Source organism: Apis laboriosa, unplaced genomic scaffold, assembly GCF_014066325.1.
Source record: "Apis laboriosa isolate Shangri-la unplaced genomic scaffold, ASM1406632v1 scaffold42_cov153, whole genome shotgun sequence".
Taxonomy (NCBI): Eukaryota; Metazoa; Arthropoda; class Insecta; order Hymenoptera; family Apidae; genus Apis; species Apis laboriosa.
The window spans coordinates 1,936,949-1,963,413 of record NW_025223257.1 but is presented as its reverse complement, the minus strand read 5'-3'; the positions used below and the strand labels follow the sequence as shown (position 1 = coordinate 1,963,413).

The 26,465-nt window shown below is 34.5% G+C and overlaps 1 protein-coding gene across 6 annotated transcripts; it reads left to right on the top strand.

The window, feature by feature from the left end:
- Positions 1-265: 265 nt before the first annotated feature.
- LOC122716082 (piezo-type mechanosensitive ion channel component) lies at positions 266-26,297 on the top strand. Of its 6 annotated transcripts, none has more exons than XR_006346940.1 (38): positions 266-633; positions 5,254-5,346; positions 7,923-8,138; positions 8,252-8,481; positions 8,650-9,081; positions 9,604-9,756; positions 10,848-10,959; positions 11,032-11,141; positions 11,232-11,498; positions 11,611-11,937; positions 12,027-12,319; positions 12,399-12,523; positions 12,604-12,746; positions 12,829-13,005; positions 13,074-13,584; positions 13,675-13,770; positions 13,875-14,317; positions 14,392-14,797; positions 16,401-16,463; positions 16,944-17,089; positions 17,785-17,955; positions 19,252-19,518; positions 19,624-19,700; positions 20,104-20,178; positions 20,916-21,192; positions 21,268-21,431; positions 21,515-21,661; positions 21,738-21,905; positions 21,979-22,126; positions 22,216-22,430; positions 22,497-22,655; positions 22,736-22,862; positions 22,954-23,360; positions 23,498-23,787; positions 23,879-24,128; positions 24,205-24,432; positions 24,522-25,337; positions 25,781-26,297. XR_006346940.1 is itself a non-coding variant. In XM_043938811.1 (38 exons), exons 3-38 carry the CDS (start codon positions 5,283-5,285, stop codon positions 24,619-24,621), a joined length of 7,584 nt encoding a protein of 2,527 aa, XP_043794746.1. In that variant the 5' UTR covers positions 266-633; positions 1,768-2,113; positions 5,254-5,282; the 3' UTR covers positions 24,622-25,738. The 6 variants fall into 6 exon arrangements, 5 of the variants coding, with proteins under 5 accessions (XP_043794746.1, XP_043794748.1, XP_043794749.1 ...); XM_043938811.1 differs by lacking the exon at positions 25,781-26,297 and adding an exon at positions 1,768-2,113 and having other exon boundaries at positions 24,522-25,738; XM_043938813.1 differs by lacking the exons at positions 9,604-9,756; positions 25,781-26,297 and adding an exon at positions 10,366-10,413 and having other exon boundaries at positions 24,522-25,738.
- Positions 26,298-26,465: the final 168 nt, after the last annotated feature.

The following is a 26,465-nucleotide window of genomic DNA, read 5'->3' as shown; positions in this document are numbered from 1 at the left end:
TAATTATCATTCGATTTAATTAACATCACACAAAACAACAGTCATCTTCATACAACAAATAAATCGTAATTAAATAATTAAAAAAAATATATCATTTTATTAAAGAAAAAAAAAAAAAGAAGAAAACAATCCCCAAATATCGATGAAAAGATAATTCTTCCCTCACGTAACGACTCTCCGAATAGTCCGCTACTGTATACAGGAAATGACGCAAAAGATGTACGCAGGCGCGGACATTCTACGCCAGAGAACGGGCGTAGAACGGTTCAGTGTGTGTTGAGCCGGCGTTGATCGTCGTTCGTCGTTCGAGGCGTATCAATGTGATACGTGCGGATGAGTCACGATTCCTCGTCAAAGAAAAAAAAAAGGAAAAAAAGGAAAACGTGCCTCGTGGGCGTTCGCGAATCGTTCCACTCGAGGATCACGTATCGTGGAGTGTATTTAAATCGAACGTTAAATATAACATTAAGCGAGGGGGAGATCGAGTGAGTGTGTGACAGCGTGAGATTTGACGCGTGTTGGAGCCGGGAGGCGTATGTTGCTCTCCTGGAAGTTCGATCGACGTGAACACAATTGGGAGAAGAATTGTCGTGAGGGATGCTTTGAGACACCGGTGGAGTGGTTTCATTCAAGGTGAGCGTGTTCTTCTTCCATCTGTCTCTCTCTCTTTCGACCCTTTTGTGCGCCGATTCCAGTCAGCTGATTATGCTTCGATGTGGTTGGTAGTTGAATTATACGCGTGTGTGGATTCGTATATACGTATACGTTATTCTGGGAATAAGCGATGATGGTACGTTCAACCCAAGTTGGATGGTTGGTTAAGGGAAAAAAATACATGGATGTGTGGGCGTGTGATTGATAGAATGAATTGGAGTGAATTTTTCATGTATGATGCATGGTATATAGCATATCGTTGGCATAGACAATAGGTTTGGAGTATAATACAATAAGAAATTTTTATTCTAGATGGAAGAATGGAGGACAGATGGAACTTGTTACTAGCGATTATTTATATAAAAAGATAAAGAATAGAAGTACGAAAAAGTAGAGGTGAACTGTGAAAGAATTGGTCGACACACGTGTGATGACTCAGTCGTTGTTTATCATTTATTAATAATTTAATAATAATCTTCGAAAATAGAATCGATGATCGAATGCCGTTGATTTATTCGCGTAATTTTTACAATGCGGAACTTGGCTCGTTCGCAGGAAACGCAAGTCGCTCGTAAAACGGTTGACATTTTGTTCATTTACGATTTGGCAAAGGTAAAGAAACGTCGTAAATCGAAGCAAATTTTCGAAACGAAATTCGACCGTAACGTTGTTTATTGCGACTCACGATTGGAAGATCGCCGGTACAAAAACAAATATGTGGATTCTCGAAATTTAGGGGCCGTCTCTTGTATATGCGATAAGAATGAATCATATTCGTTATGTCGTGTCTTCCTTCGTGTATATATGTCGACGAAGCAACGATAATACAATACATTATCGTCTCGCCGCATGAAGGTGTTTACAACGCGTATTTCGCCGTAGATAATTGACCTGTTTTAAATTAATATTAGAAAAGTATTTAAAATATTAGAAAATATAATCGATATTTAAATAACGCGATATAGTTTCTTACATTATTCAAATTTTTGTGTTACAATTATATTATATCTCATTCCCAATAAAATATATTGAAACAAAAGTTTAGATTATCGTTATTAAGAAAATTTTAATATTCGTATATAATAATTAATAATTGTTAATAATTGTTCGTAGGAAGATAGGAAAAGAACAACAAGATAGGAATATAAATTTCTATATAAATGAAAAACGGAATAGGATTAATTGCAATAACACGGATTTAGATAAAACGTTTAAATAGAAGAAGAATGAAAAAGCATGGTTGCTTATCGAAACATCAGGAAACTCAACACGAATTATACTCATCCTGAAAGCGTAACGAGGGATGTGCACACTCCCTTAATCAATTCCTTATTGCGTGCAGCACGCACGTACGCAAGATGGGCACGCAATGCGCACGTTTCTTCTTAAAATTGGTATATGTATCCGAGAAATTTAATGGAATATAACAGCGGGAATCAAAGCGTGAGCTTTTTCAAAGGTAATTATTTCTAAAAGACCTCCTATACCTCGTGTTTCATGATTACATTTTCCTTTTTTTCTTCTTCTTTCTTTTTTTTTTTTGTATTCTCCGAGTAGAAATTTAACGATCGTTAATACGTGTTTTCCATTAATTAAATAGAAACGAGAATGAGAAAGTAAGAATAGTTTTCTCGTCTTTGTCTCTTTATCACACATTTGAAAAGTTAATGAATGTCTTCATAAAAGAAAGACGATAACTGTCACGTGTTTTCATTGAGGAACGAGCCAGCCTATTCTGTATAACAAAACATGTTGGACGTTTTCTATGGAAGCTGAGTTAGTTTCTCATTCTCTTGAACTTTTCAGGCTAAAATTAAGCTCGGGATTCTGCAATACCTTCGTCATCGACATTGATTCCATGGACAACTGGCGAGTATTAATCGAACGATATTAATTTTACGAATTTGTCGTATATGTATATACAATTTCGTTTAAGTCTAAGATTAAAATTATAAAAATATTCTTTTCACCGGAGTTTAAATAAAGTAAATCATATCATATTCAATCACGAACCGCGTTGAATCACGAACCGCGTTATCTGTTTGCTCAATGGAAATCAATAAAAGATAAAACGTGATCGAAGTAATAGATATTCTTTATAAAAATAGTGAAAGCGATGAAAATATGAAACGCATCTTCGATCGAATGTTTGATTAATATTAGCGCAAAATACACTTCTTTCTTTCTTGTATATATATATATATATATTATAATACGAGTACATTGACCAAATTGACGAAATGAAAGTAATCCGCAAGTGCAGCTGTAATTTAATTCGCGTAATGTTTCTCAAACCGGTTTAGAGTATGAATAAGACGTTCATTTTAAGTTGATTAAAATGCAGCTTCTCAGCAGTGCTGAGTCGCTTAAGTAACATAAATGCACTTAATGCAAAGTAGCGTTGATCTCTTTCAAAATTTCCTTTAGGTTTCGAGATTTCAAAAAATTTGAAACGTACTTTTACGAATTTTTTTCCCTCGTGATTTCTCTCTGTTTTTTTTTTAAATAATACTTATTCTTTTTCACTTTTACGTTTATTTAATCGCGATTACAAATCTGTTGCAGAGGATTAGTAAAATTTCACCAGGTTTGGAGCATGCCAATTATCGTTGCCAGTTCTGTAGTATTTACACAATCTGTCGTTTTAAACACGTAGGTGTGATCATCGATCGCGTATCCTATCGAAACTTGGATATTTATAAAAACGAGGACGTTGTTCCTCCTTTTCTTTTTTAAGTCACGTGACAGATGAGGATGATCTTTGATGAAACAAAAAAAAAAAATATTTGCACAAGTTATACAGTATAATCGTATAGTATATCGTACTCTCGAAAGCAAGAATGCACGAGGCAAAGGTAATTCACCGCGAAAGAATTCAAATTTTTCTTGACGCAGATTGGAAATTCCTAACATGTCGCAATTTTATTTCATTATTTAAATTTCACTTTTTGTTCGAGGATTTGCTTTTCTTTTCTTTTCGTTTCAATCCTCGAATAATAATAAGATATTATTTTTCACTTATACAAGCGATTCGTAATACGATTCGATATACGTATAAAATGATATGGTATGTCAATGATATAACATGGATGACAATAAATTTTGATATATAATTACTCGATGTCAATAATACTTCCATCTTTTCATCTTTCGACGAAAGAACGTTTTAAGGATCGCTTTATAATATATTAAATTCTTCATCTAGGTCAAATGATAAAATCTTATGCACAAAAAAAAAAAATCTTGCATTGTATACATTTATTGAAGGACTTCACGAAGAGGCGATCTCTATAGTTTGAGATAAATGAAAATGAACAGTCTAGTCGAGATGTTCAATGTCAGCATTATTGAAAATATAAAACTCGAGACAAGTTGAATCTTCTTTTTCTTATATTTCACAACGTTCCTCCTACTTTTGGTATAATTCTGCATTAGTATCGAGTAGTACTAAGTAGCTTTTAGTAAAACTAAAAACAAATTGGACGCACCTTGTTCCCCTCCCTCCCAGTTCAACCCCATATAATTTCTTAGTAATTAAATTGGGCGTGCCAGTTTTTATCGAAAAACATGCAGGCCTCGAAGCATTTTCGTTTCTCGGAACCATTTGATAACCTCAAGCTTTTTCTATTTCCATTTTCATCGATCGTGAATAAACATGCAAATATTTCTTACCGAAATATTTGCTCAACGAGTACGATACGAAAATTGAAACGATTTCTAAAAAGAATCTTGCGTTCTTTCTTCCTTTTTTTTTTTTTCCATTTTATTTATATGGAACAGTGCGCAGAGGCATTTAAATTCTTTTTAACGAAAAGAAAGATGGCAAGATTCGATAAAAATGTGATATTGATGATTGTCCAAAAAGGAACGGAAATAGATTGATTTTCGAAATGGTGAAACCGAACACCGCTGACACCATCGTGAAATCTTAGACGGAAGCAGGAAATGGGCGCAGATGGTGTACACGTCACACTCCAGAGACATCGACTACACATTAGGATGCTATTAAATGCTTGGCATGATAGCAAATTACTTTTCAATTACATCTTGTTAATGTCATTTTGCAAATAAATATCGTATAGGTTAAAGTAACAATTTATATTTGATCTAATCGAATGTATTTTCGACGATCCGTGAAGGGAATTTAATTAAATAAAGCCTTTATAAAGGATGCACTCTTATACATTACACTATTTCGTATTTATGATTCGATCGGATCAAATTGATCAAACCTCGTTCTGTCAACGAGACATTCTGTTAATTTGGCAATTCGTATGAAGAAATGTCAGAGGATGATCGCCCTCCGCGTACGTTTATTTGGTGAAAAATTTTCGAGGACTAGAACGATGTAACGAGGGGGTGGTTAAATTCTGTGGAGCGTAAATTTCGACGGGGGTCGGGTCGGTTGTAAAAACGAAGGCCGGGTGTAAGAACGTTGGTGCCGCGGTCTCATGGCAAAACGAGGTTAAAGGTATCCGACTGCGGCAGTGTCGTATCGATTCCAGTCGAGCTGACATTGCCGCCGTGAAATCTCGAGATGTTGACAACGTACACGGTGGATTGTTTTACTCGCAACCTTTCTCTGTCTATGTGTTTCAGGGTGAAAGGGCATACGAGCAGATCGAGGCATGTCCAAGTATTGGCTGAACGTGGCCCTCATCAGGGTTCTGTTACCGTTCGTCTTCACCGGATGTGAGTGTCTATGTTAAACTCATCTTTCGAAAATTTTAATCGAAACGATTACGAATAATTTCGTCGATATTGCGCACCAAAGAAAATGATTCGACGATTTAAACATTTAGATTTGGAATATTAAAATGTTAACAGATAAGGAATGTATATATTGTGCGTTCCATTTCTATTGATAAGCTTTGAGGAAATCTTACGTCATTACGTAATTTCGATAGGATTACGTAATTTCGATGAATTATTAGATTAGGGAATATTAAAAAACTTAATTATAAAATTATTTATTCTCTTTCATCTTAAAAATTAAGAGTAAAAAAAACGTAGAAAATTAGCAGGTTTCGAAAATACAAACAATACATCTAATACAATACATCTAAATTTTGAAGATTCAAAATTTTTATATAAAATGTATAAAAGAAAACACATCGATGATGTCATGGTGTTAAAATAGCTATGATTTGTACTGACCTTAGGTCTAAACTATGTCGATTCTTGAAAGTGAAGAATGAATCGTGTGAAACTGCAAACAAGGCATATAGTATATTCGAAGGCAAAATCTAGAAATAGACGAATAAGCAATAGAGAATCTGAGAAATTTACTCTTTTTCCTTTCGCTTCTCATTTAGTCTCGTTTCAATGTCTTCAATCGTCGTTATAACACCTACACTCATCACGAAAGAAGATAATCATCGTGACAAAATTAACATATTATAATATATAATAATTATAACATATTACAATTTAATACGCTATAAAAATGATAATATAAATTTAACGTCGGATATATTGAATCAAAAGTTTTCATATATTGACCGTTCCATTAGCCAGTTTAATGCCATTATTAATTATCAGGATGTTATCAACGCGCCACATGTTAGATCATTCCAGATCCGCCTAACAGTATGTCATAAATAACATTGGTCGCCATTGGTTGCCTCGTTTTAACCCGATAATAAAATAATCTTCTAAATAACCTACCTCATCAATTAATATTTTATTATTGATTGCAATTTCGAGAAAACAATAAATTAGATTACGTACGTATCCATCATATTCAACGTTTCAAAAATATAAATATCGTCGTTCCCGTAAATAAAGTAGACGATAAAGTAAAAAGAAAAAAAAAAAAAAAAAAGAACAAGCGTTTTCGAATATTAGTTAGAAGAGACGTGATATATTTACAAATCCGAGGAAGCCTCTTAAAATTCCATAGCCTCTTAAATTTCATAGTAATAAGGTCGAGGCCCCGTTTAGTCCCGATTTATAATTAGGTTAGAGAATTTTATTCGATAACTCGATCGAGAACGTTATCGTTCGTTAACGTTCGTTCGAGTCATCGTTGCTTATTCGTTTAAATTATATGAGGATAATTCTCGAAGCAAAAGGTAACCGATTGCGAGCAATCGCGAGTCAAAGACCTTTATTTAGAGGAAAGGAAGTTCTAATTCGCGCAATCTTTTTATCGTTCATGATAATTTCGAGAGGCCGTTTCGATTTTTCGACCTCGATAGTCTATAAACTAAAAAATAAAAATAAAATTACGACGTTGGATGTATCGGATGTTATCTGTGAAATTACGATGCGCATAAACTGGCACGAGTAATTAGTTGACTCGTAGTTCTTTATAATTAACGATGTCCCGTTAAAAACACACGAGAATCACAGTCACGTGCTCACAGAGAATGAATAATATTTGTATAAAAATATTTTTTTCTTTTTTTAATAATTCGCAATTAACTCGTCTTAATCTTTAATTTCGATCTTCTCGATCTACGAAACGAGATACGTGGATGAAATGTGAGGGAAACAGAGGCGCAAAACGTTCGAGAATAACGAAGTAACTCGTAACAGTGCTGGAACACGGAGAGAATAACACCGAGTTTGCTTGGCAGCCGGTCAAACTTTTCGTTTGTGAGCACAGAGAAGAGAAAATAGTAAGCAGAATGCATGCCGCGAATAGAAAGCGCTCATAGAGGACTGGAACGAAATGGAATGAGTTTCGAGCACGATCCCGACGAGATTTTTCCTTTGAAGAAACAGAGCGCGTTTGCCAGAAAACGCGAGCACCCTGTGCGAAGACGCTCGTAACGAAGAAATTAATTACGTTTCACGCTAGCTAACGATTCCTAAGCGAATCAACGTTCCGAATCCTGATGCTTTTTCGATTAATTATAGATTTAATTATAAACAACGTGTATTCCATTCCATAACACATGTATAGAAATTCTTGTGAAGTGTAATGACACGTGGACGATTAGAACTATTAGAAAATGTGAATTGTTGAATTTTCATTCGGAGATAATCATCAGGGAATAAAATGTCACTCGTTGTATAGTTTCATCTCTGTTGAAGTCCCTCGGTTGAAATTGACCTTTCTTCCACCCTATTTCTTCTCGTACCAAAATGAAACGAGCAGCATCTCTTCTACGTGGCGAATATCGTTTAGAAAATGTCGTGAAAATATGAAAGAATACTAGTTTCGCATTCTGGTTTAGATAATAATTGATAAAACATGGATTGACATTAAAAAAAAATGGAATGATATTAAAAAAAAATTTTATAATTCTTCGATTGAACAGGTGTAGTATGGAGGCCTGTAGGATTGTCACTAGTTTATTTGGCTCTGATGCTATATTCGCCCCACGTGCCAATACCGGACGCAAAAACAATGGCCGGCCACACGGGCCACTATTTAAAAACTTGCATCGGCCTGTCTTTTCTCACGACAACCAGCCAAATCACTTTCCACATAGTTTTATTGGCCCTGCCTACTTACGGACACTTCCTCCAGAATTGTACGTAAGAAAAGTTTCAAGGAAAGAGAACGTTTGCCAATTTTTAAATACACTTTGGAATAAAAAAAAAAAAAAAAAAAAAAATTGTCTTTTCTGTAATGAATAATTTCTAGGCGAACCTATGGAAGTGATCTTCAGACACTTAGGTTTCGTAAGGCTAGATAGCGCGACCGAGTGGGAGATATTTTTCTGGTTGACGCCAGAATTAATCGTCTTGCCCACTAGTATAATAATATATTTCATATGTCGTTTCCTATCGCAAAAAACGATCACCGAAGAAGGCGACGCCTCGTTGCATCAAAACATCGAGGCCTCTAAGAAAATTGTAGATGGAAATATTAAGGTATCGTTCAATTTTTTTTTTTTTTTTTTTTTTTTTTTTAATACAAAATACAATATGCATATAATATTTTCGCCCAAGCTTTTTCATAAGTTTTTCAAAACACGCACGAAACAATAATTAATAATTTGCTTAGAGAATTCGAGTTAACCCATTATTTTCCATGGTCAGATCATCAACTTCTTAGGACGTATAGGAACTTACGTGGTTCTGGCATCGTTATGCATCACAGCATCTCTGAGACCTTCGATCGAAGGCGCTTTCTATTTCCTCATCTTCTTGGGAGCTTCGACCTGGTGGGCGTGCAACAAAGAGCTTCGAAAAGGGTTTGCCAGGTTGTGCAGGATCTTGATGGCAGTCGTGGTACTTCATATAGTGGTCCTGCTCAGCTACCAGAATCAAATACCTCAAGAATTAATACCCATGAACAGCACTTGGCAACGATACTTTGCCCTGATTCCTGTCTATCAAATCAACTGCTCCAATCCAAGATGCGTGAAATACACCGATCATACGGATTGGCTGATTTACGGATACTCCCTGAGACTGTTCTGGCTTTATTTCGTTTTGGCGTTGCAATCACAGTTCCTGAGCAAAAAGCCGGTGAGTTTATCGTTAGTGTATTTTTATTTTTATTTTTATTTTCTTTGCTAATATTGGGAATATTTTAAAGTCGAGATAAACGCGAATTAATTAATCGACGAGTCAAAATTAAACGATTAAACGATAGTAGTAGAACGTGACGAAAGATTAATAAACACGAGAATTATTAATTGGTCGGACAAAAGTCGACGAGTTTCTTGTCGAATTAAAATTTTAAATAATACTGTCAAGTTTGAGATATCAGTTGAAATATTTAGAACCGCGAATATTCAGAAGTTATCGATAATACAATAAAATTTACAATTTAATTGAAATTCATCCAAGCATGAATCATTTTAACGATGCAAGTCGCGTGCAATGTGCCTGTTAATGTGACTTAATTAACCTTCTTACGGTTAAGGAAAAAACGATTAACACACCGATATATCGGCTGAATAACACGACCTAAGCTTGTAACGATCTATTTTTACTAACCGTTCGAACAACAAGTGTATCTGGTAACACACCTGTCTTTCTTTGAAGAACGTTGCTTTTACTAACGAGGCGTTCCAGGCAAAGAAAGTGAAACGTTTGAGCGGGAAACTGGAGAATCTGAACACTCCGTTGTCCAGGCACGTTTCCATCAGGAGAAGGACACCATCTCAAAGATGGCAATCGGCGCGACGAAAGGCTCGCGTAAGGATCTCGTCGTCCTGCATGAGCCGAATTTTCTCTTTTTTTCTCCCTTTTCTTCTTCTTCTTCTTCTTTCTCTCTAATCACATTTTTAGATCTTCGATTGTACATACAATTTATCACCGATTTTATTTTACATTGTTGAACATCGATACGATCATACATACGTGCCATTGTTCATTTATCATGGTAAAAGAGAGAGAAAAAAAAATGTAAATTTTATTATGGAATGTTGAACATCGGTATGATCGTTTGTACATTTTTGTGCCATCATTATATAACTTATCATGGCAAAAAGAAAATGTATGTAATATATATCATTATGGAATGTATATACAGTAACCATACCGTGAAATTAATAATTTATATTATTTATTTATTTTATTTTATTTTATTTTATTTTATTTTTTGATTGGCGAAGGCGATAAAAATTATGGAAGAAGAAGGTATAATAAATTTATGTTAAGATCATTTTGTTTTTCACCGCCTCCATTCAGACAACTCCCGAGTTTTTATTTACTATCGCCTTCCAGATTTGCGGTTGTTCTTTAATGCTGAGCAAATTCCTTTTCCATTTGGATGCCGCTATGTTTAGTTTGCCATTGTTTTAGAAGCCGATCGTTAATTCATCGTTCTCACCTGTCGACGAGCGCACACCCGTACGTATAATGATTAAGTTTGCACGTTTCACTTATATACAGAAATTTTATTTATTTAATTTTACTTTATTTCTCTTATTCGATCAATTTTGCTTTTATCTTATTCAAACATATTCTTTCTCCTTTGTTTATATTTTCTTCTTTTTTTTTTTTTATTTAAATAATCGATACATATTTTGGAAATCTTTTTTATGGTAGCTATTGGTGAAGGTAAATCCACTTCATTTATACACAGCATGCATGCACACGCTTGAAGAACGAGATTTTGTTTCACGAACAATATATATTTAATTCAAATTTAAATTGTTTAGAATAAATCAGAATAAAAATTAAGATTATTAAGCGAAAAGAGACGATAAAAGAGACGCTGTGTAGAGATATTCAGAATGTTTATTTTTATATTCGGAGAATAGTTTAGTTAATTTTATCGATAGTTGATGCGATTTGGGTCCGGGAGAACGGGGCTACTGCAAGATTCAACCGGAAGCGTCATCGTCCAGGATGGCCATCAGGATGACAACATTCAGATGCAAAGTCTCAGCGATGGTTTGTTAAATTAGTTTCCATTGAATAAAAAAAATAAAATAAAATATATTAATCGATTAAATATTTTTCTAGCTTGCCCAGATGAACAATCCGGAATTATCGAGCATATCATCATGGCCGTATACTCGATCTTCCAGTTGATAATTAATTCGTCTTATCTTGCAACGAATATCATAATGATGGTAGAAATTAACAAGCCAGATATTTATTAAATTTTCTTTGAAACTTGAAATTATTTTAATTTATTTTATTTTCTCGCCTATTATTATTAGACGTGGAGTATAATGTATCACAGTTGGACAACTTTTGCACTCTTATTATGGGCATTGATCCTTTGGATGGTCCCTAATAAACGCGCTTTGATGATGAAGTGCTCTCCCTTCATCGTTTTTTATTCAATGCTCCTTGTCATCGTGCAATACGTTTATAGCATGGATTTGACCGAAGAAGAATTACCAACGCAAATAAACGGGATACAAGTGTCAGAAATCGGTTTCATCAAAACTGATCAGCTAAGTTGCTGGCATCTAGTGGTCAAAGTAAAAGAAAAAAAAAAAAAAAAAAAAAAAAAAAGAAATAATTTGTAAATTATAATCTAATTTATATAAAATACATTATCTTATTTTCAAAACGTTAACAATTAATTTTCAGTGTCTATTCCTATCGATGTTCTGGATAACCATGAGACAATACACGGTCGAAAGATCGAGGGAGAGACGTTCCTCGGCATTGAGAGACATGGTGGCACCATTGCACGTATCTGTTTCGACAGCTACCACAGCGATGAACCACGAAGCCCCGGAAATTAAAAGCAAATTCATGTTAGATGTCGGTATACTTTTGAAAAAATTATTGACCAAGTTTTGGATCGCAGTGGTGACTATTATGCTCTTCATTTGTGGAATCACTGGTGAACGTATGACGGTGTTCAGAATCATTTACATGTCTCTCTTCCTTGTTCTAGTTATTACCTTCCAGGTACGTGGAAAAAGAAAAAGTAATCTGTTAAAAATAAAACTAATTTTTTTCTTTCTTTCTTTCTTTCTTTCTTTCTTTCTTTCTTATAGATATCTTGGACAGTTTGGAGAAAGATGATGTATCCATTCTGGCTTACAGTTATCGGTTATTCTGTAATCATGCTGATTCTTGTATATACTTATCAATTTCACAATTTTCCAGAATATTGGAATTATTTGCATATCGACGAGAACTTGCAAAAAGATATCGGTTTAGAAAAATACGAGATTAAGGATCTTTTCGTTAGATTACTCACACCAACATTCTTTGTAATTATTACGGTTCTTCAGATCCATTATTTCCACAAAGATTTCTTAGAAGTGACCGATCTTGAAAAATTCGGGTTAGCATATGGAATTTCTGTTAAATAAATTAACCGTGTTAAATAAATTAATATTAAAAAAAAAAAAAAAAAATTGTAGAATCGAGGATTCTCAAATCGAACGACCGAGCCTTGGCCGTTCGATTTTAACTATGCCACCATCCTCTCCAGAACAAATTTTTCTCAATGACGAAAAACCTAAATACACGTTGAAACAGTTAAAACGTACGATGAACCATATATATATATTTTTTTTAATAAAAATTAATACGATAAAAAAATACTGACTTGACGAAAATTTTCAGGCATGTCTAAAATAGAACTAGTAGCGTTATTTAGCGATATAATAATGCATGTAAAAAATGTTTATAACTACATTTGGCTCTTCTTCGAAATTCATATGCAAAAGATCATTTTTATTTCTGTGATGCTTCTCTGCGTCAACGATGTGAGTTTGAATCGGATCAAAGATATATTATCGGTATAAATTTATCTAAATTTTATTCGATAAAATTCGTTCGTTATTCCAGGTCTGTGCTATTAATTTAATATTCGTCCTGATATCAGTTATAATGATCAATTTTCGAAGAAACATCCAAATATGCACCGTGAATATAGTAGCAGCGATAATCGGTATCTTAATGGTTGGAAAAATGCTGTATCAAATTCAATATATCAATCACAGCAATTGGGATATTAATTGCACGGTAAATATGATGCGCATGATCGATACACTTTTTCAAGAAGAAAAATATTTATCTTTTATCGTTTACAGATAATTCCAGAGAATCATCAATATAGCAGCAATAACACTATGTATAACATAGCGGAATGGTTTGGAATAAAGAAAGCCGAGCCAGGAAATCTGGCAGAGTTATTGAAAGGCTACATAGGAATCATAGTGGTGACCACTTTCAGAAAGATAATTAGAATTCGACAATGTTTCTACAGAAAAGCACGAGGAGAACCTTTGGACAGGCCTTATGTCATGTTCCCCTTAATCACCAGACAGCATGCTGACGAAGGAATATTACAATGCTTGAAATTCTTTTTCAATTACGCATTCTACAAGTTTGGCGTGGAATTCTGTTTGATAGGAATCGTGGCGCTTATCGCTACCAGACTCGATTTCTATTCGGTCCTCTATGGTATTTGGCTTTTAATATTGTTCTGTCTGAGGAGAAGAATCTTATCCAAAATTTGGCCCTTCTTCAAGTTTTTCATTATAATTCTCCTACCTATTCAATATGCTTTCGTCGTGGCACCTCCTCCGTGGCTTTGCCTAGGTAATTGAATATCCTCAAAGTAATTAGAAATTTAAAACAATTTCAACAATTTAGAGATTACGGAGATTTTTTTCTTATATAATTTTTTAGACTATCCATGGGAAAAGTCCAGAATTTTGAGGGTATTGCAGGAGTGGATGTATCTGCCAGATCCTGATTTTCCACCTAATGCTAGAAAATTAATGTGTAAGGCTGCTATAATGGAAAAAAAAAAAAAAAAAAGAAAATATTCAAACGCGATCTCCTGTTGATAAGGGTATCTTTATCTTTTTTATCTTTTTTAAATACAGGTGATTTTCTGCTATTAATGATGATCGTCAGGCAAAGTCACGTTTTCAAAATCGAAAAGCGAAGCGAGGCAACTGGCCAAGAATTTCCAGCCGGTCACAATTATTCCGTGTACGAAAACATAGAGAAACCAAGTTTCGTAAATCCTGTGAAGGATTACGTGTCCCATGCTCACAATTATTTAGACATAGTGAAACGTGGCGTATTTATAAGTTTGATGTGGATCGCTTTATCGATCGTGTTCCTGGCTGGAACAGAGAGGACTAATCTGTTCTCGTTGGGTTACTTGATCGGTGCATTCGTGTTCCTCTGGCAAGGAAGCGACTTTTACTTGAGGCCAGTGCAAACGATTTTAACATGGTGGAATTTGTTGATCGGCTACAACGTGGTAGTCATATTCGCCAAGTCTCTGTTACAAGGTGTCGGTTGCGTGATGATAGAGCAGGTAATATCTCGTTTATCACGTTACGATTTTATTAAATATATCAATTGGAACGAATAAAATATCGAAACTTTTAGATGCAAATGGTAGCGTGTCCATTCATTCAATTGTTCGGTATAATTTGTGTAAGAAAATTCAAAAGTCCGATCACCGATCTGATCCCGGAAAAATTGGACTGCGACGTGCCCGAGGAGGACATAGGAATGATCTGGGACGGCTTGTGTTTCACCTTCCTATTATTCCAAAAACGATTGTTCAAGAGTTACTATTTTTTCCACATAGTCAACGAAACGAAAGCTATGAGCATCCTGGCGTCGAGAGGCGCGGAATTATTGGAAGAGTTGCATCAGAAACGCATCGAGATCCAAGAAAACATCGAGAAGAACGTGTTGCAAAAGTTGAAATTCAAGATGGATCAGATCAAGGCGAATCAGAGGAAAATTCAAGGCCCCAGTTACAGGGAGCCAGAGATACACGCAGTTGGTAAGAATCATTTCAACGGTTCCTTAATTATCTTTCTTCAAAGTATATTATAGGACGATCAGATTGACGGGATGAAACGATTATTATTTGTCCAACAATCCTCCCATCCTTCCTCGAACATCCTTACTTGAAATTTTATTTCTCCCTCTCTCGACCCAACGTGTACCCCGTACACGCAATAATAAACAAGAAACAAGCTTGAATCTCGACTCATGGTACATCTCCTCTATAACTGTTCTCTGTATTTGGTGCACGCGAAAAAAAAAAAGAAGGAGAGGCGCCTCTGGCGAGGTCTTCCAGCGTAAGCTCGTGCGTCTCTTCCGGTCGCACCCCTCCTCAAGGTTATCAGACGCCTGTCGACGACGACGACGAGCCGGAGGACGAGCCACCCCCGTTGACACCACGGGCCGCCTCTCTATTGCAGGCGCCCACGCCCAATTCCGCCGTGATGACGGTCAGCCTCGAGGGTTATCTCGAGCCGACCCGTATTTCTTTCGGTTCCCCGCCGAGTAGCGAGTTGAATCCACGTGGACCGTCGCCGGACGAGACATTCCCCGTGTTCTCGCCACCGCCGTACGATAGAAGGGCGCACGATCGATCCCTCACCTCGTCGTCGATCAGACGTCACCGGCGTCAGTCGAGCTTCGTCGGCCCACCATGGATGAACGGGTTGCAGACACCGAGGCAGTCGATCGTCTCCACCGCATCTCGTTCCCCGCAATCTCATCACACATGTAACGACACAAGATCGGGAACAAGATCATCGTCGTCGATCCGCTACGATGTCCTGTACATACGCTTCCGCGAAAGCACTTATATAGATCATCTATCTGAAGCACCCATCTTTTCTTTCTTTCTCGATGGTTTCTTTTTTTTTTTTTTTTCAAGATCCTTAGGGGATATCTTAGGTTTTTTTCTTTTTTTTTTTTGGTTTTTGTATAAAATTAATAATTAACGTTATGTTACGTCTCGTTTGAGAAACGAGAAAATGTTTCCTCGGTAATTTTTTGGTTTTTGATATTTCTCGTATGATTGATTTCTCGATGTGTAGAATGTGTTCGATCGATCTTTCACGAAGTTAGAAATTTTCCCCTCTATCTCTTCTTTTTCGTTCTGTTTCGAGAATTTGTATCTTTCTGTTGTCCATCGAGTTTCGATCGATCTCTGTTAGATCTGTGTCGTGTTAGATCCGTTTTTGAATCTCTTCAAGTTAGATGTACATACAATAGAACCACTATCATCACGTTCGTGTAACTCGGTTATGTATACGTAAATTTGTGCCTTTGCTTTCGCATTCGAACATTCGCATTCTTCCCATTCCATTTTCATTTTCTCACAATTGTTTTTTGAAGGAAAATTTATTATTATTAATTGAGATCCAAAAAAAAAAAAAAAAATTCCGTTTATCTCTCTCGACAGATCGTCCTGTATCCCGCCTATCGTGATGGCCAAGGAATCGAGATGCCGGATACGATTACGTGTAATATAGATATTGTATATTATTGTAAGATAGATCTCTATATCCAACTGTGCAGACGAGTGTTCCACATCAGTTTTTCAGTTTTTTACATATACCTCTTTGTGTTTTTTCTTTTCCGGTTAGATACTCTCTATCCAAGGACACGGCCGTTGTACAGAGTTCGCGCGCCAAAGACCAACAAAGAGGGTAAATGAAAATTATTATTTTCTTTTCCGCAGCTTATCTGGGCTTTGTCCAATACCCAACGTGTCCAACACCCAACCCCCTTGACTAACTATCCTTGTGCTTTTACAGAACTTCACACTGTACATATTATAATATGAAACACGAAGTTCTAATAATGTATAGCATTACCGATGATGGTGGCGGGTGCATCTTTATATATAACGCGTGTATCTTCGTGGATTGTACTAACGATTTATCTTAGATACGATAGACGTAACATGTTTTTTAATTAATTAAATAGTAATTTCTTGTGGAGTAATTTTACGATTCTTCTTTAAGCACAACTCGTTAAGTTAAGTTGTTAAACGAGATATCGTAGCATGGCTTTGGCATAAATATATAAAAATATATACATATATATATATATATAGTGTAAGGTATGAGGATATGGTTTTCCAAAGTTATTAAAAACGATTTTTTTTTTTTTTTTCTTTTGATCAGCTATTAGATCGGGTGACTATTATATGTTCGACGAATTGGACGACGACGACGTCACTGACATGATCCCGGACACCGAGTCCGAGAAGAGGGAAGCGGAGAAACGTCGCGAGTTGGAGCAACGCGGAAGAAGAATGACCATTTCCGAGGTACGTCGATTTTTATAGAAATCGAAATCGCTACTGAACTGAATTTGAACGTTACTTATTCTTTAGAGAGGGTTTACACGATAAAAAACTCTGGTTTGTCTGCTATGAATTTTTGAGAAAATCTGAAAGTTTGACTAATCGAAGAATGCTTGATCCACTGAGAAATTCTGCGAAACGAAAATTCCCCGACATATATTATTTTATATATACTATCAAAAAACCGAGAAACAATATTTTTTTTTTTTTTAATTTCTTCCATCCCATCAATTATCGATTTGGTTAATTACTTCAGTTAACTTTGTTAACTTATTTGTCATTCGGTTAACTCAGTTAACTATTTATAATATTCAATATATCACGCTCGTTCCTCGACGAATCTATCAGATGGATCATCGGATCATGGCCAAAGGTTGACTTTGTTCTCCTTTGTGTGTGCATTAAATTCTTGCATTTTATTCTATCGATCCACCCACTAAACCCTCGCCCTCTCCCCCTCCGTATAAAAGAGTCGGCTCTCTCTTTCCCCTCCCCCACCCCAATTCCCCCCGAATTTTCACTATTTTCACGATTTTCACAATTTTCACTATCCTTGGCCCATCGAGGAGATCATCAGACAGCAGACAACAATATACGAAAGAAGGCAATACGGTATTGCATGGAGTGAAAAATGACTCAAAAGTCTGGTCCCCTTGCAGTTGATGAACACGCTGATTAAGACAGACATTGAGATCGCGACGCACGTCGCCATGTTCGGAGGGACTGAAAAGGACGCGCTGAAACTACGTCGTCGGAGTGAGCCTTTAACAAGGAAGAAATCGTCTATGTCGTATCTCAGTGCACGTTCCGAGACCGCAGTGGCCACCGATGTGAGACCCCCCTTAAAAGGCTGCATGTCACTGCTACAGGCTCTCTTTTTCTTACCTTTCCACCATCTTTTCCTTGTATTCATTTTTTTTTTGTATTTTTTGTTTTTTTTTCTTCTTCTTCTTCTTTTCTCTTTTTCGTTTCTCTCTTTTCCATTCTTATACATATATATATATATAGCTTCCTCCATCTCAACATCGTTTAATCTCTCTGATTAATAATTCTTTCATTTTCTTTCTACTACTTTTTCTTCTTCTTCTTCTTCTTCTTCTTCTTCTTCGTCCTCTCTGTAATTATCGTTGTATCATTATGTTTCCTAATATCGTCGATCATCAGTGTCTTCTATAATAATTTATTATCTGTGAATAAATTTTTATCAGCTTTCGTTGTACTATACATTACATTTTTTTACTCATTACATTTTTTTCTCTAATTTTTTATATTTCTTGATTTATTTATATTTATTTTCTTTTTTTTATACATATATATATATATATATATATATATATATATATATATATATATATATTTTTCTTTTTCGTTTTATCATCTCATTTACATTGAATACGAGCATATTTATTGAGAAATTATTTATTCAAATTAAATTAGTCAGCTACGCAAAACTCACATTTTCTAACATGTTTTAACATAATAATAATACACGAGATAATACAACCACACAGCAAACCAGCGAGTAATAGCGATATTAATTATATTGTACAAATATTTATATTTTTTGCTAGTTATTACAGTGCTTCGACCGTGTAATTATTCTTCTTTTTTTCTTTTCGCATCTTACAGCTTTGTAAAGAAAAAAAAAGAAAAAAAAAAAAATAAAAAATAATGACGGAAGCGGTGGCGTACCATTTTACGTCGATTTTCCTTTTTTTTTTTTTTTTATGTTTTTTATGTCATTTCTTTTTAATGTTGTAGTCGCAGGAGGCTCCTCATCGTTGGTGTACATAATCTGCCGCTCGATTACTTAGCTTAATTTGTTTTCATTACGTTTTACAGCGACTGTAGCACCGTAATCTCACGCTTTTAATATCTTAACAATAATCTTTGATATCGATCGATCGCATACGCTGAATTTGAATCATCATCCAAATCTTAATCATCGTCCAAATCTTAATCATAATCATTTGGCGGAGGAATTTATAATATATACACGGATCTGATCATTATTGAACGATTAAGGATCACTCGATGAATTATGATATTCAAATTCGGCGTAGCAAAATATACGACGGTTTCGAGATAGATTAATAATATAAATGATAATTTTCCATTGAAATTAGGCTGCTGATACCACATCAGCAGACGTAGAAACCGAAGATAAAGACGTATCCATGGAGGAACGTGAGAAGACACCGGACATTGAAGAAGATAAAAAGGATGAAGAGGAAATACCGAAGGAAGAAAAAATATCGATCGCGACGTATTTCAAGTTTCTCATAGTAATGATTAATAGCACCTTCATATCGATGACAAGATACCTGAATCGATTTTCACGGGACTATAGATACATTCGTAAAGTTTTAACGAAAGAGAAAAAATTATTGAAGGTACATGAGTTGTACCAATTATGAATAAATTAATCGATAATCAATAATTCCATGAATTATCCTCTCTTCGTTTTTTTTATTTTTTTATTTTTTTTTTTTTTACAGGCAAAGCCAGATCTACACATGGGGATGCGACTTGGTATCAATCAAATGTGGCAGCCAATGAATTTTCTGAAGAAAGAGTAAGATTTGATAGATAAAATAGATTTTAATTTAAAAAAAAAAAAAAAAAAAAACATTCCTTTGCCATCCCAGCTTCTTTAAATATTTGTTTGAAGACGCCTTATTGTACAGATATCATATCGTAGAGAAAGAATTTGCGTTTAACAAGAATTCAGAGATGATTTTAAGGATTCGATTCGATGTTAGATCGTTCAATTCCTTGTAAACTCTTCCGATATGCATCTCACATTTGACATTTTAGAGCTTTAGTAGTATTGCGCTTGCCCCAAATATTCGCTTCTTCTCGATAGAATCGGTTCGAAGCCCCCCCTTCGAAAAAAAGAAAAGGTAGATCATATCTTCTCCCGCTATATAAAGTAGATATTGTAGAAGCTAGAGTAGTAAATGTGCTCGACCTGACAGATCGACTAATGGAAATACCGAGGAAATTCACGATGCTGGTGAAGGTCCTAGCCAACCACGGCCGCAAGAGCAGAGGTAAGAGTTGAAAATCAGAAAATGCTTCGTTTTTAAATGTCAAATAAAACTTGTTTAAAATAAACGATATATTTTAATCGCTTAAATTAACAGTTTCGTTGCTACTGTATAAATTCTGTTTAGAGCTTCTTCCATTTAAATCATTAATCAATTAACTCGTTTTTAAATGATTTTCTTCAAAAAGTTTTTCCTTCGCATTTATCTTAACTTATGAATGTAATTTGAAGTAAACGTAGACAGAGAGAAAGTGTTATTTATCAATAGGAAAAGCAGCACACTGACGGTCTCTTACGTTCGAATTCTGGCATCGAGTTTGGAGCGAGGATTGGACATATCCTCCTCCAGGTATCGAGAGTATTTTAGTAAAATTCATGATTGATTTCAAATCTTCATTCTCACTCAATATTCAATGTTGAACGCATTCTCTGCAACATTCTTTGCAAGCAGCACGTTTATTATTATAATTTCTTCTGCCCTCTCTTCGAATTTTCAATAGTTGAACGGTTAGTTATTTTATTATCGTAAAGATAATAAATATTTTAATTGTACAAATTTTTATATTTTCAAAAAATCGTATATCATTTTTTGCTCGGTATATTATATTATAGGTTTCTATGTGCTTTATATGTGCTTTGGTATTTCGTAAAAGAATTTCTCTTTTGCGAATTATATAATATGATTATCATTAAGATATATCATATTCTCAATATGATTGATGTAAATTTTTATTTCCATAGCACACTTTTCTCCGAGATTTCACCTGTTCAACACGATGATGACGGTGGCGAATTATCAGAAGCCGATCAACCACCAATTATACAATTATTGGCGTCTATTTGGTTTGCAATTTTGTCGCATTCGTCTCTATTTTGTTACTTCATGGTATTCCTTCATCAAATTAAAAATGCATCTGTTCTCTCCATCCCTCTACCTCTCATGGTATTTTTCTGGGGTTCGTTAACCATCCCTCGACCCTCGAAAACGTTTTGGATAACGTTGATCGCGTACACCGAGGTGAAATATTATTTTTCCTAGTAATTTTTCAAAAGAGAAATCGATCGATTAATTATAATCAATTTTTTTTTTTAGGCAATTGTTATAGTAAAGTGTATTTTTCAATTGGAAGTATTGCCCTGGAATCGGGATCCTGCACCGAATAACCCTCTCTTCACCCCTAGGATTATGGGAGTTGAACGCAAATTTAATTACGCTCTGTGGGACTTATTATTGCTCCTCGTAGTGTTCTTCCACAGGTAAGGTGTATAAATTTAATACAAATATTTCTAAAATCGTTTTTTCGTTTATAGGGAAAGTCGAACAAAAATATAATTTTTAGATTTATGCTCAAGTCATTGGGACAATGGACATCTTTGTCTTTGAAACCAAGAAAAATTATTCCTTCGGCTTTAACTTTAGTTCCGTCTAAACCACCACCATCCGAAAGAGGCCAAGGAGAGCCTGTAACATTACGACCTGAGGCGAAGTACATTAATTTTTTAAATGTATTTTATGAAATTTTTTTTATTAATTTTTATTTAATAACTTTTTTCATTTTAAAGAGATAATATTCGCGCGACGACGCCTAAAGGAAGAATTCTAAACCTTCAACCAGCTGTGATTGTCGGTGAAAGTGTGCCAACCAGTGATGAGTACGAGCAACTCGTCGCGGTTCAAGGGGAGGAAACCAGTCCTATGGAGGAAGAGTTTAACAAAGTTATGAAAATGATGTAAATAGATAGTTTTTCACTTAATAAAAGTTTTACGTTTAATATTTATTTAAATAATATGATTTATTTTCAGGATCGTCAAATATACGGAACCAATAAAACATTTTTTCCATAAAATTATTAGCCCATATGGAAAAGAAAAGACGAACGTATACGCGTACATGTTCCTCTGCGACTTTTTTAATTTTTTGCTGTTCATTTTTGGATTTTCCGCATTTGCAGTGAATAATTTTTCCAAATACTTTTTCTCAAATTTTGATTACAATTATTCCTCTTTAATCGCGATATTTATTAACTTTTTTTTTTTTAGACGCAACAAGGTGATGGTGGCGTCGCAGCTTATTTACAAGAAAATAGAGTCCCGATGCCGTTTCTATTGATGCTGCTATTACAATTCTCATTGATAATTATCGATAGAGCTTTGTTTTTAAAGAAATCGATCTTGGGCAAATTAATTTTCCATTACTTCCTAATACTTGGCATTCACATTTGGATGTTCTTCATTTTGCCAAGTGTAACTGAAAGGTATCGTGTGGCTCTTTTTATCGTATAAAAATTCCATTTCGAATATTTAATTAAAAATAATCGTAGACGATTCAACGAGAGGCTACCGCCTCAAATTTGGTACATGGTCAAGTGTTTCTATCTCTTATTGGCAGCCTATCAATTAAGGCAAGGTTATCCAACCAGAATACTTGGTAATTTCCTGTGCAAGAATTACAGTATTATCAACTACGTTTTATTCAAAGGGTCAGAATATTTTCCTTCGTTCAAAAGCAGTTTCCTAGAATTCGTTTCGAACGAATAATCTATTCATAATTTCTTCACAGATTCATGTTGGTCCCATTCTTGTTCGAATTGAGAGCAGTAATGGATTGGATCTGGACGGATACTTCCATGACAATAATGGATTGGTTCAAAATGGAAGATATCTTCGCCAACATTTATCAAATCAAAGTAATGTCGTGCAATAAAAATATATAAATTACGTATAAATTACTAAAAAAAAAAAAAAAAAAAAAAAAAAATTCAAAAATTCGAATTACAGTGTATGCGAGGGGTAGAAACAGATTTCCCTCAACCACGAGGCGAGAAGAAGAGTCAGATAAGCAAATACTTAATGGGTGGTGCTGCTCTCTTTTTCATGATCGGATTAATATGGTTCCCTTTGCTCTTGTTTGCCCTCGGTGGCACCGTTGGCATTTCCAATCTACCATACGAGGTTTCCATGAAAATAAGAATCGGCTCTCACGAGCCCATTTACTCCATGTCGGCGCAAGGTCAATCCATCATAGAATACAGCAAATTCGATTACACGAGATTTGTCAATTTGTACGCGAAAGACAAAGCTGCGATTACTTTTCTCGAGAACTATATACATTCTGATGTTGCTGCTGTGAGATTGAGCGGATTCTCTAGAAAATTATGGACTATATCTCCCCCAGACTTGGAAATGTAAGATGATAAAAATTATTTTTATTCTCTTCGAGTTAAGGATGAATTTAAAACAAGTTGTTAAACACTTTGTTCCTTATATTTTTCTTCTAACGAGATATGATTGATTTTTGTCACGTAATATTATTCTGATTCAGACTGATAGAGGAATTAAGAGATAATGAAACAACCGTGATTATTCACGTGGAGTGGACGGTGTCTCGGAAAACGGACGCGAAAGATTCGACTGGGATAACCACGACAGTTCGAGACATAAAATTGAAACCGTATGAAAACAAGGAATTTAATCCCGTGAGAGAAACGTTAGCCAATATACTTTCCAACTTAACGATCCCCCATACTAGCACTATCATATTGCCATATGCTTTCCCAAAATTTCTGAAAGTAACCGGTCGAACCACCACCATCGTTCCACAATTGATGATGCGTAAGTTTGATGACGATCCATATAACGAAGAATGAAACGAAGATAAATCGTAAAACGGTTGTTTCATATTGCATACGAAATTAATTTTCAGCGAAATGGATGGAAATAGACGATAAGATAATAAAAGATATTCATCTGTATAGAAACATTAGTCTTTTTTTATCTTCGGAACCGGATTGTTGCTCGCATAAAAAATGGTGGCTTGTTAATGAGGTCTGCAACGATACTTTATACGAAAATTTATTAAACAGAGTGCCTCTAAATGATTGCAAATACATCATGATGTATTTATTCAATGATAAAACGTTCCCCGAAGGATTGAGTTTTATCAGCGGATTAGGGTACGTTTATCTCGAATTGTCTATTGTGATTAGTTAATTAATTCACAACTTATTTGATTCTTGTACGTTTCTGTAGAATCTTAGGTTTGTACACTACAGCCGTAATAGTCATAAGCCAAATGACCAGAAGGGCGGTGACTGATATGGCGCCAAGAATTATGTTCGATGATCTGCCCTACGTCGATAGGATACTTCGACTATGCTTGGATATTTATTTGGTCCGTGAAAGTGGAGAGTTGAGCCTCGAGGAAGATTTGTTTGCCAAATTAATATTCCTTTATAGATCACCAGAGACGATGATCAGGTTGCTGTTAAATCAAATCATCAGTTATATTAAAAAAAAAAATGCGTTATCGAATTTTCAGGATATCACGAAAGCAAATTTTTGTTCAGGTGGACAAGGCCTCCCGAGGAAGGGGAGAGAACTGATAACGAAGATCAAGATGACGCGGATGAGGATGCTGCGATATCTCGCGAAGTATCTCGGCAATAAATTGTCGAACGTTTATAAGGATATAAACGTTACGAACGAAACAATATTTGGCCTGTTCTTTGGCCAAGAACTTTTGTTGAGTCAAAGATTTTGAATATTTTATCACTTATCGCGAAGTGAATTCATTATCAGTAATTTCGGATAGTTTCGGATAAGACAATAGTTCGCGCACTTATTGCGAAAGTGACGCGAAGAATGGTTCGAAAAATTCGAAAAACTCAGGAATTTATTATAACCGTGTTTATTGTTAAAGAATTGATTAACGAAGATCGTTCCTATCTTCGAATATGTATATTATAAAGATGTATATACGCAAGTAATGCAGAGAGGAAATGATATAATTAAAAGAAGCGGAAGATTTGAAAATTTGAGAAAAGTTCGAGGATACATTATACGATAGAATTATTTATTTCTTTCTAATCGTACTTTTAAGCGAAACACAGGTTTTACTAATTTTTATTTTAATATTTATAGGATAAGGAATTTAATATTAATAATATTTATCGCTTTATCGTATTCATATTTTAAGATGTGAAAAATTGTGATTACGAGACATCAGTAATTCAATTTGAAAGAAATGCTTTAATAAAATTAAGCATCTAATGAATAAGTTTGTTACAGCACGTGCAGGATAGTGCTTTGTTTTTATCTCTAATTTACTACAATTCATGCCTAAACCGAACTGTATTTCTAGCATTTAAATTACATCTTCATAGGTAAGAAGTTAAACTCTTTACTATTAAAAAGTTAGAATTCCCGATACTGCCGATAGCAAGATCTTTCGTTCTCTTTTATACGTTTTTCTAATCGTCAATTCATCTAGCTCTCATAAATAATTATCTGGCCATTTTGCCAAACCTCAAGCATATTTTATATATTTAAAAATATTCGAAGAAAATCTTGACATCATAAGAATTAACATTATTTGTAAATATGCATTATACGATGTGCATCTTTGTCGCAAAACATTGTATCATGTCGCCTTAATATGCCTTTTAAAAATATCTTCGAATATATATAAATTGTTTCAAACGAATGTGGCATAATTTATTTATTAAATTTCTACTGTAAAAAATATATGTATAGAGATGTCATTGTAAAATATTTTATTGAATATTTCTTTACAAAGGAAGATTTACAATTTATTTTTTTTTTTCAGTTCAATAAAGATATCAACTACAAATCAGCACAGAATATGTTATAATATAACAAGGAATAACATATTAAATGCAGCTTATACATCTAAACCGCATAACATAATTTTATTTTCTTAAATCTTTTTAAAAAAATATTAGTAAAAATGTTAAAAAATATATCATCTCGTTAATATCAGCACGCATATTATCACTTTTTATTCAAGATATGTAATAATAAGAAAAATATCATATAACTAAAAGATGTGCAAAATTTTACATTCCGATAAATAACTATTAATATTATACGGAAAGTTATTGAGTAAGCAATATTGTGCAAAACACGTATTTTCCAAAACAAGTAGATAAATTATCGATAGCATGACTATCTTTATGCAATATTTTATTTTACATAAAGAATGTCAAAAAATCAAGCGAATGTTTTTTTCTAAAAATAGAAAATATGAGTGATTCTATGAGGAAAATGTAAGCGATCTACAAGGAAAATAAAAGTGATTCTACGAAGAAAATGTAAATGGAAAATCCACTGTTTTGATTTGTTATGAGTTTTATATTGGTTTTATATGTAATGGAACTAAAAAAATACAATAAAAAAATCAAATCATAAGGGAATATAAAAGTCACAATAAATTCGATATCGATGTATCGATTGTTCATTATATCGAAAAATTTACGGAAGATCTCTTTTTT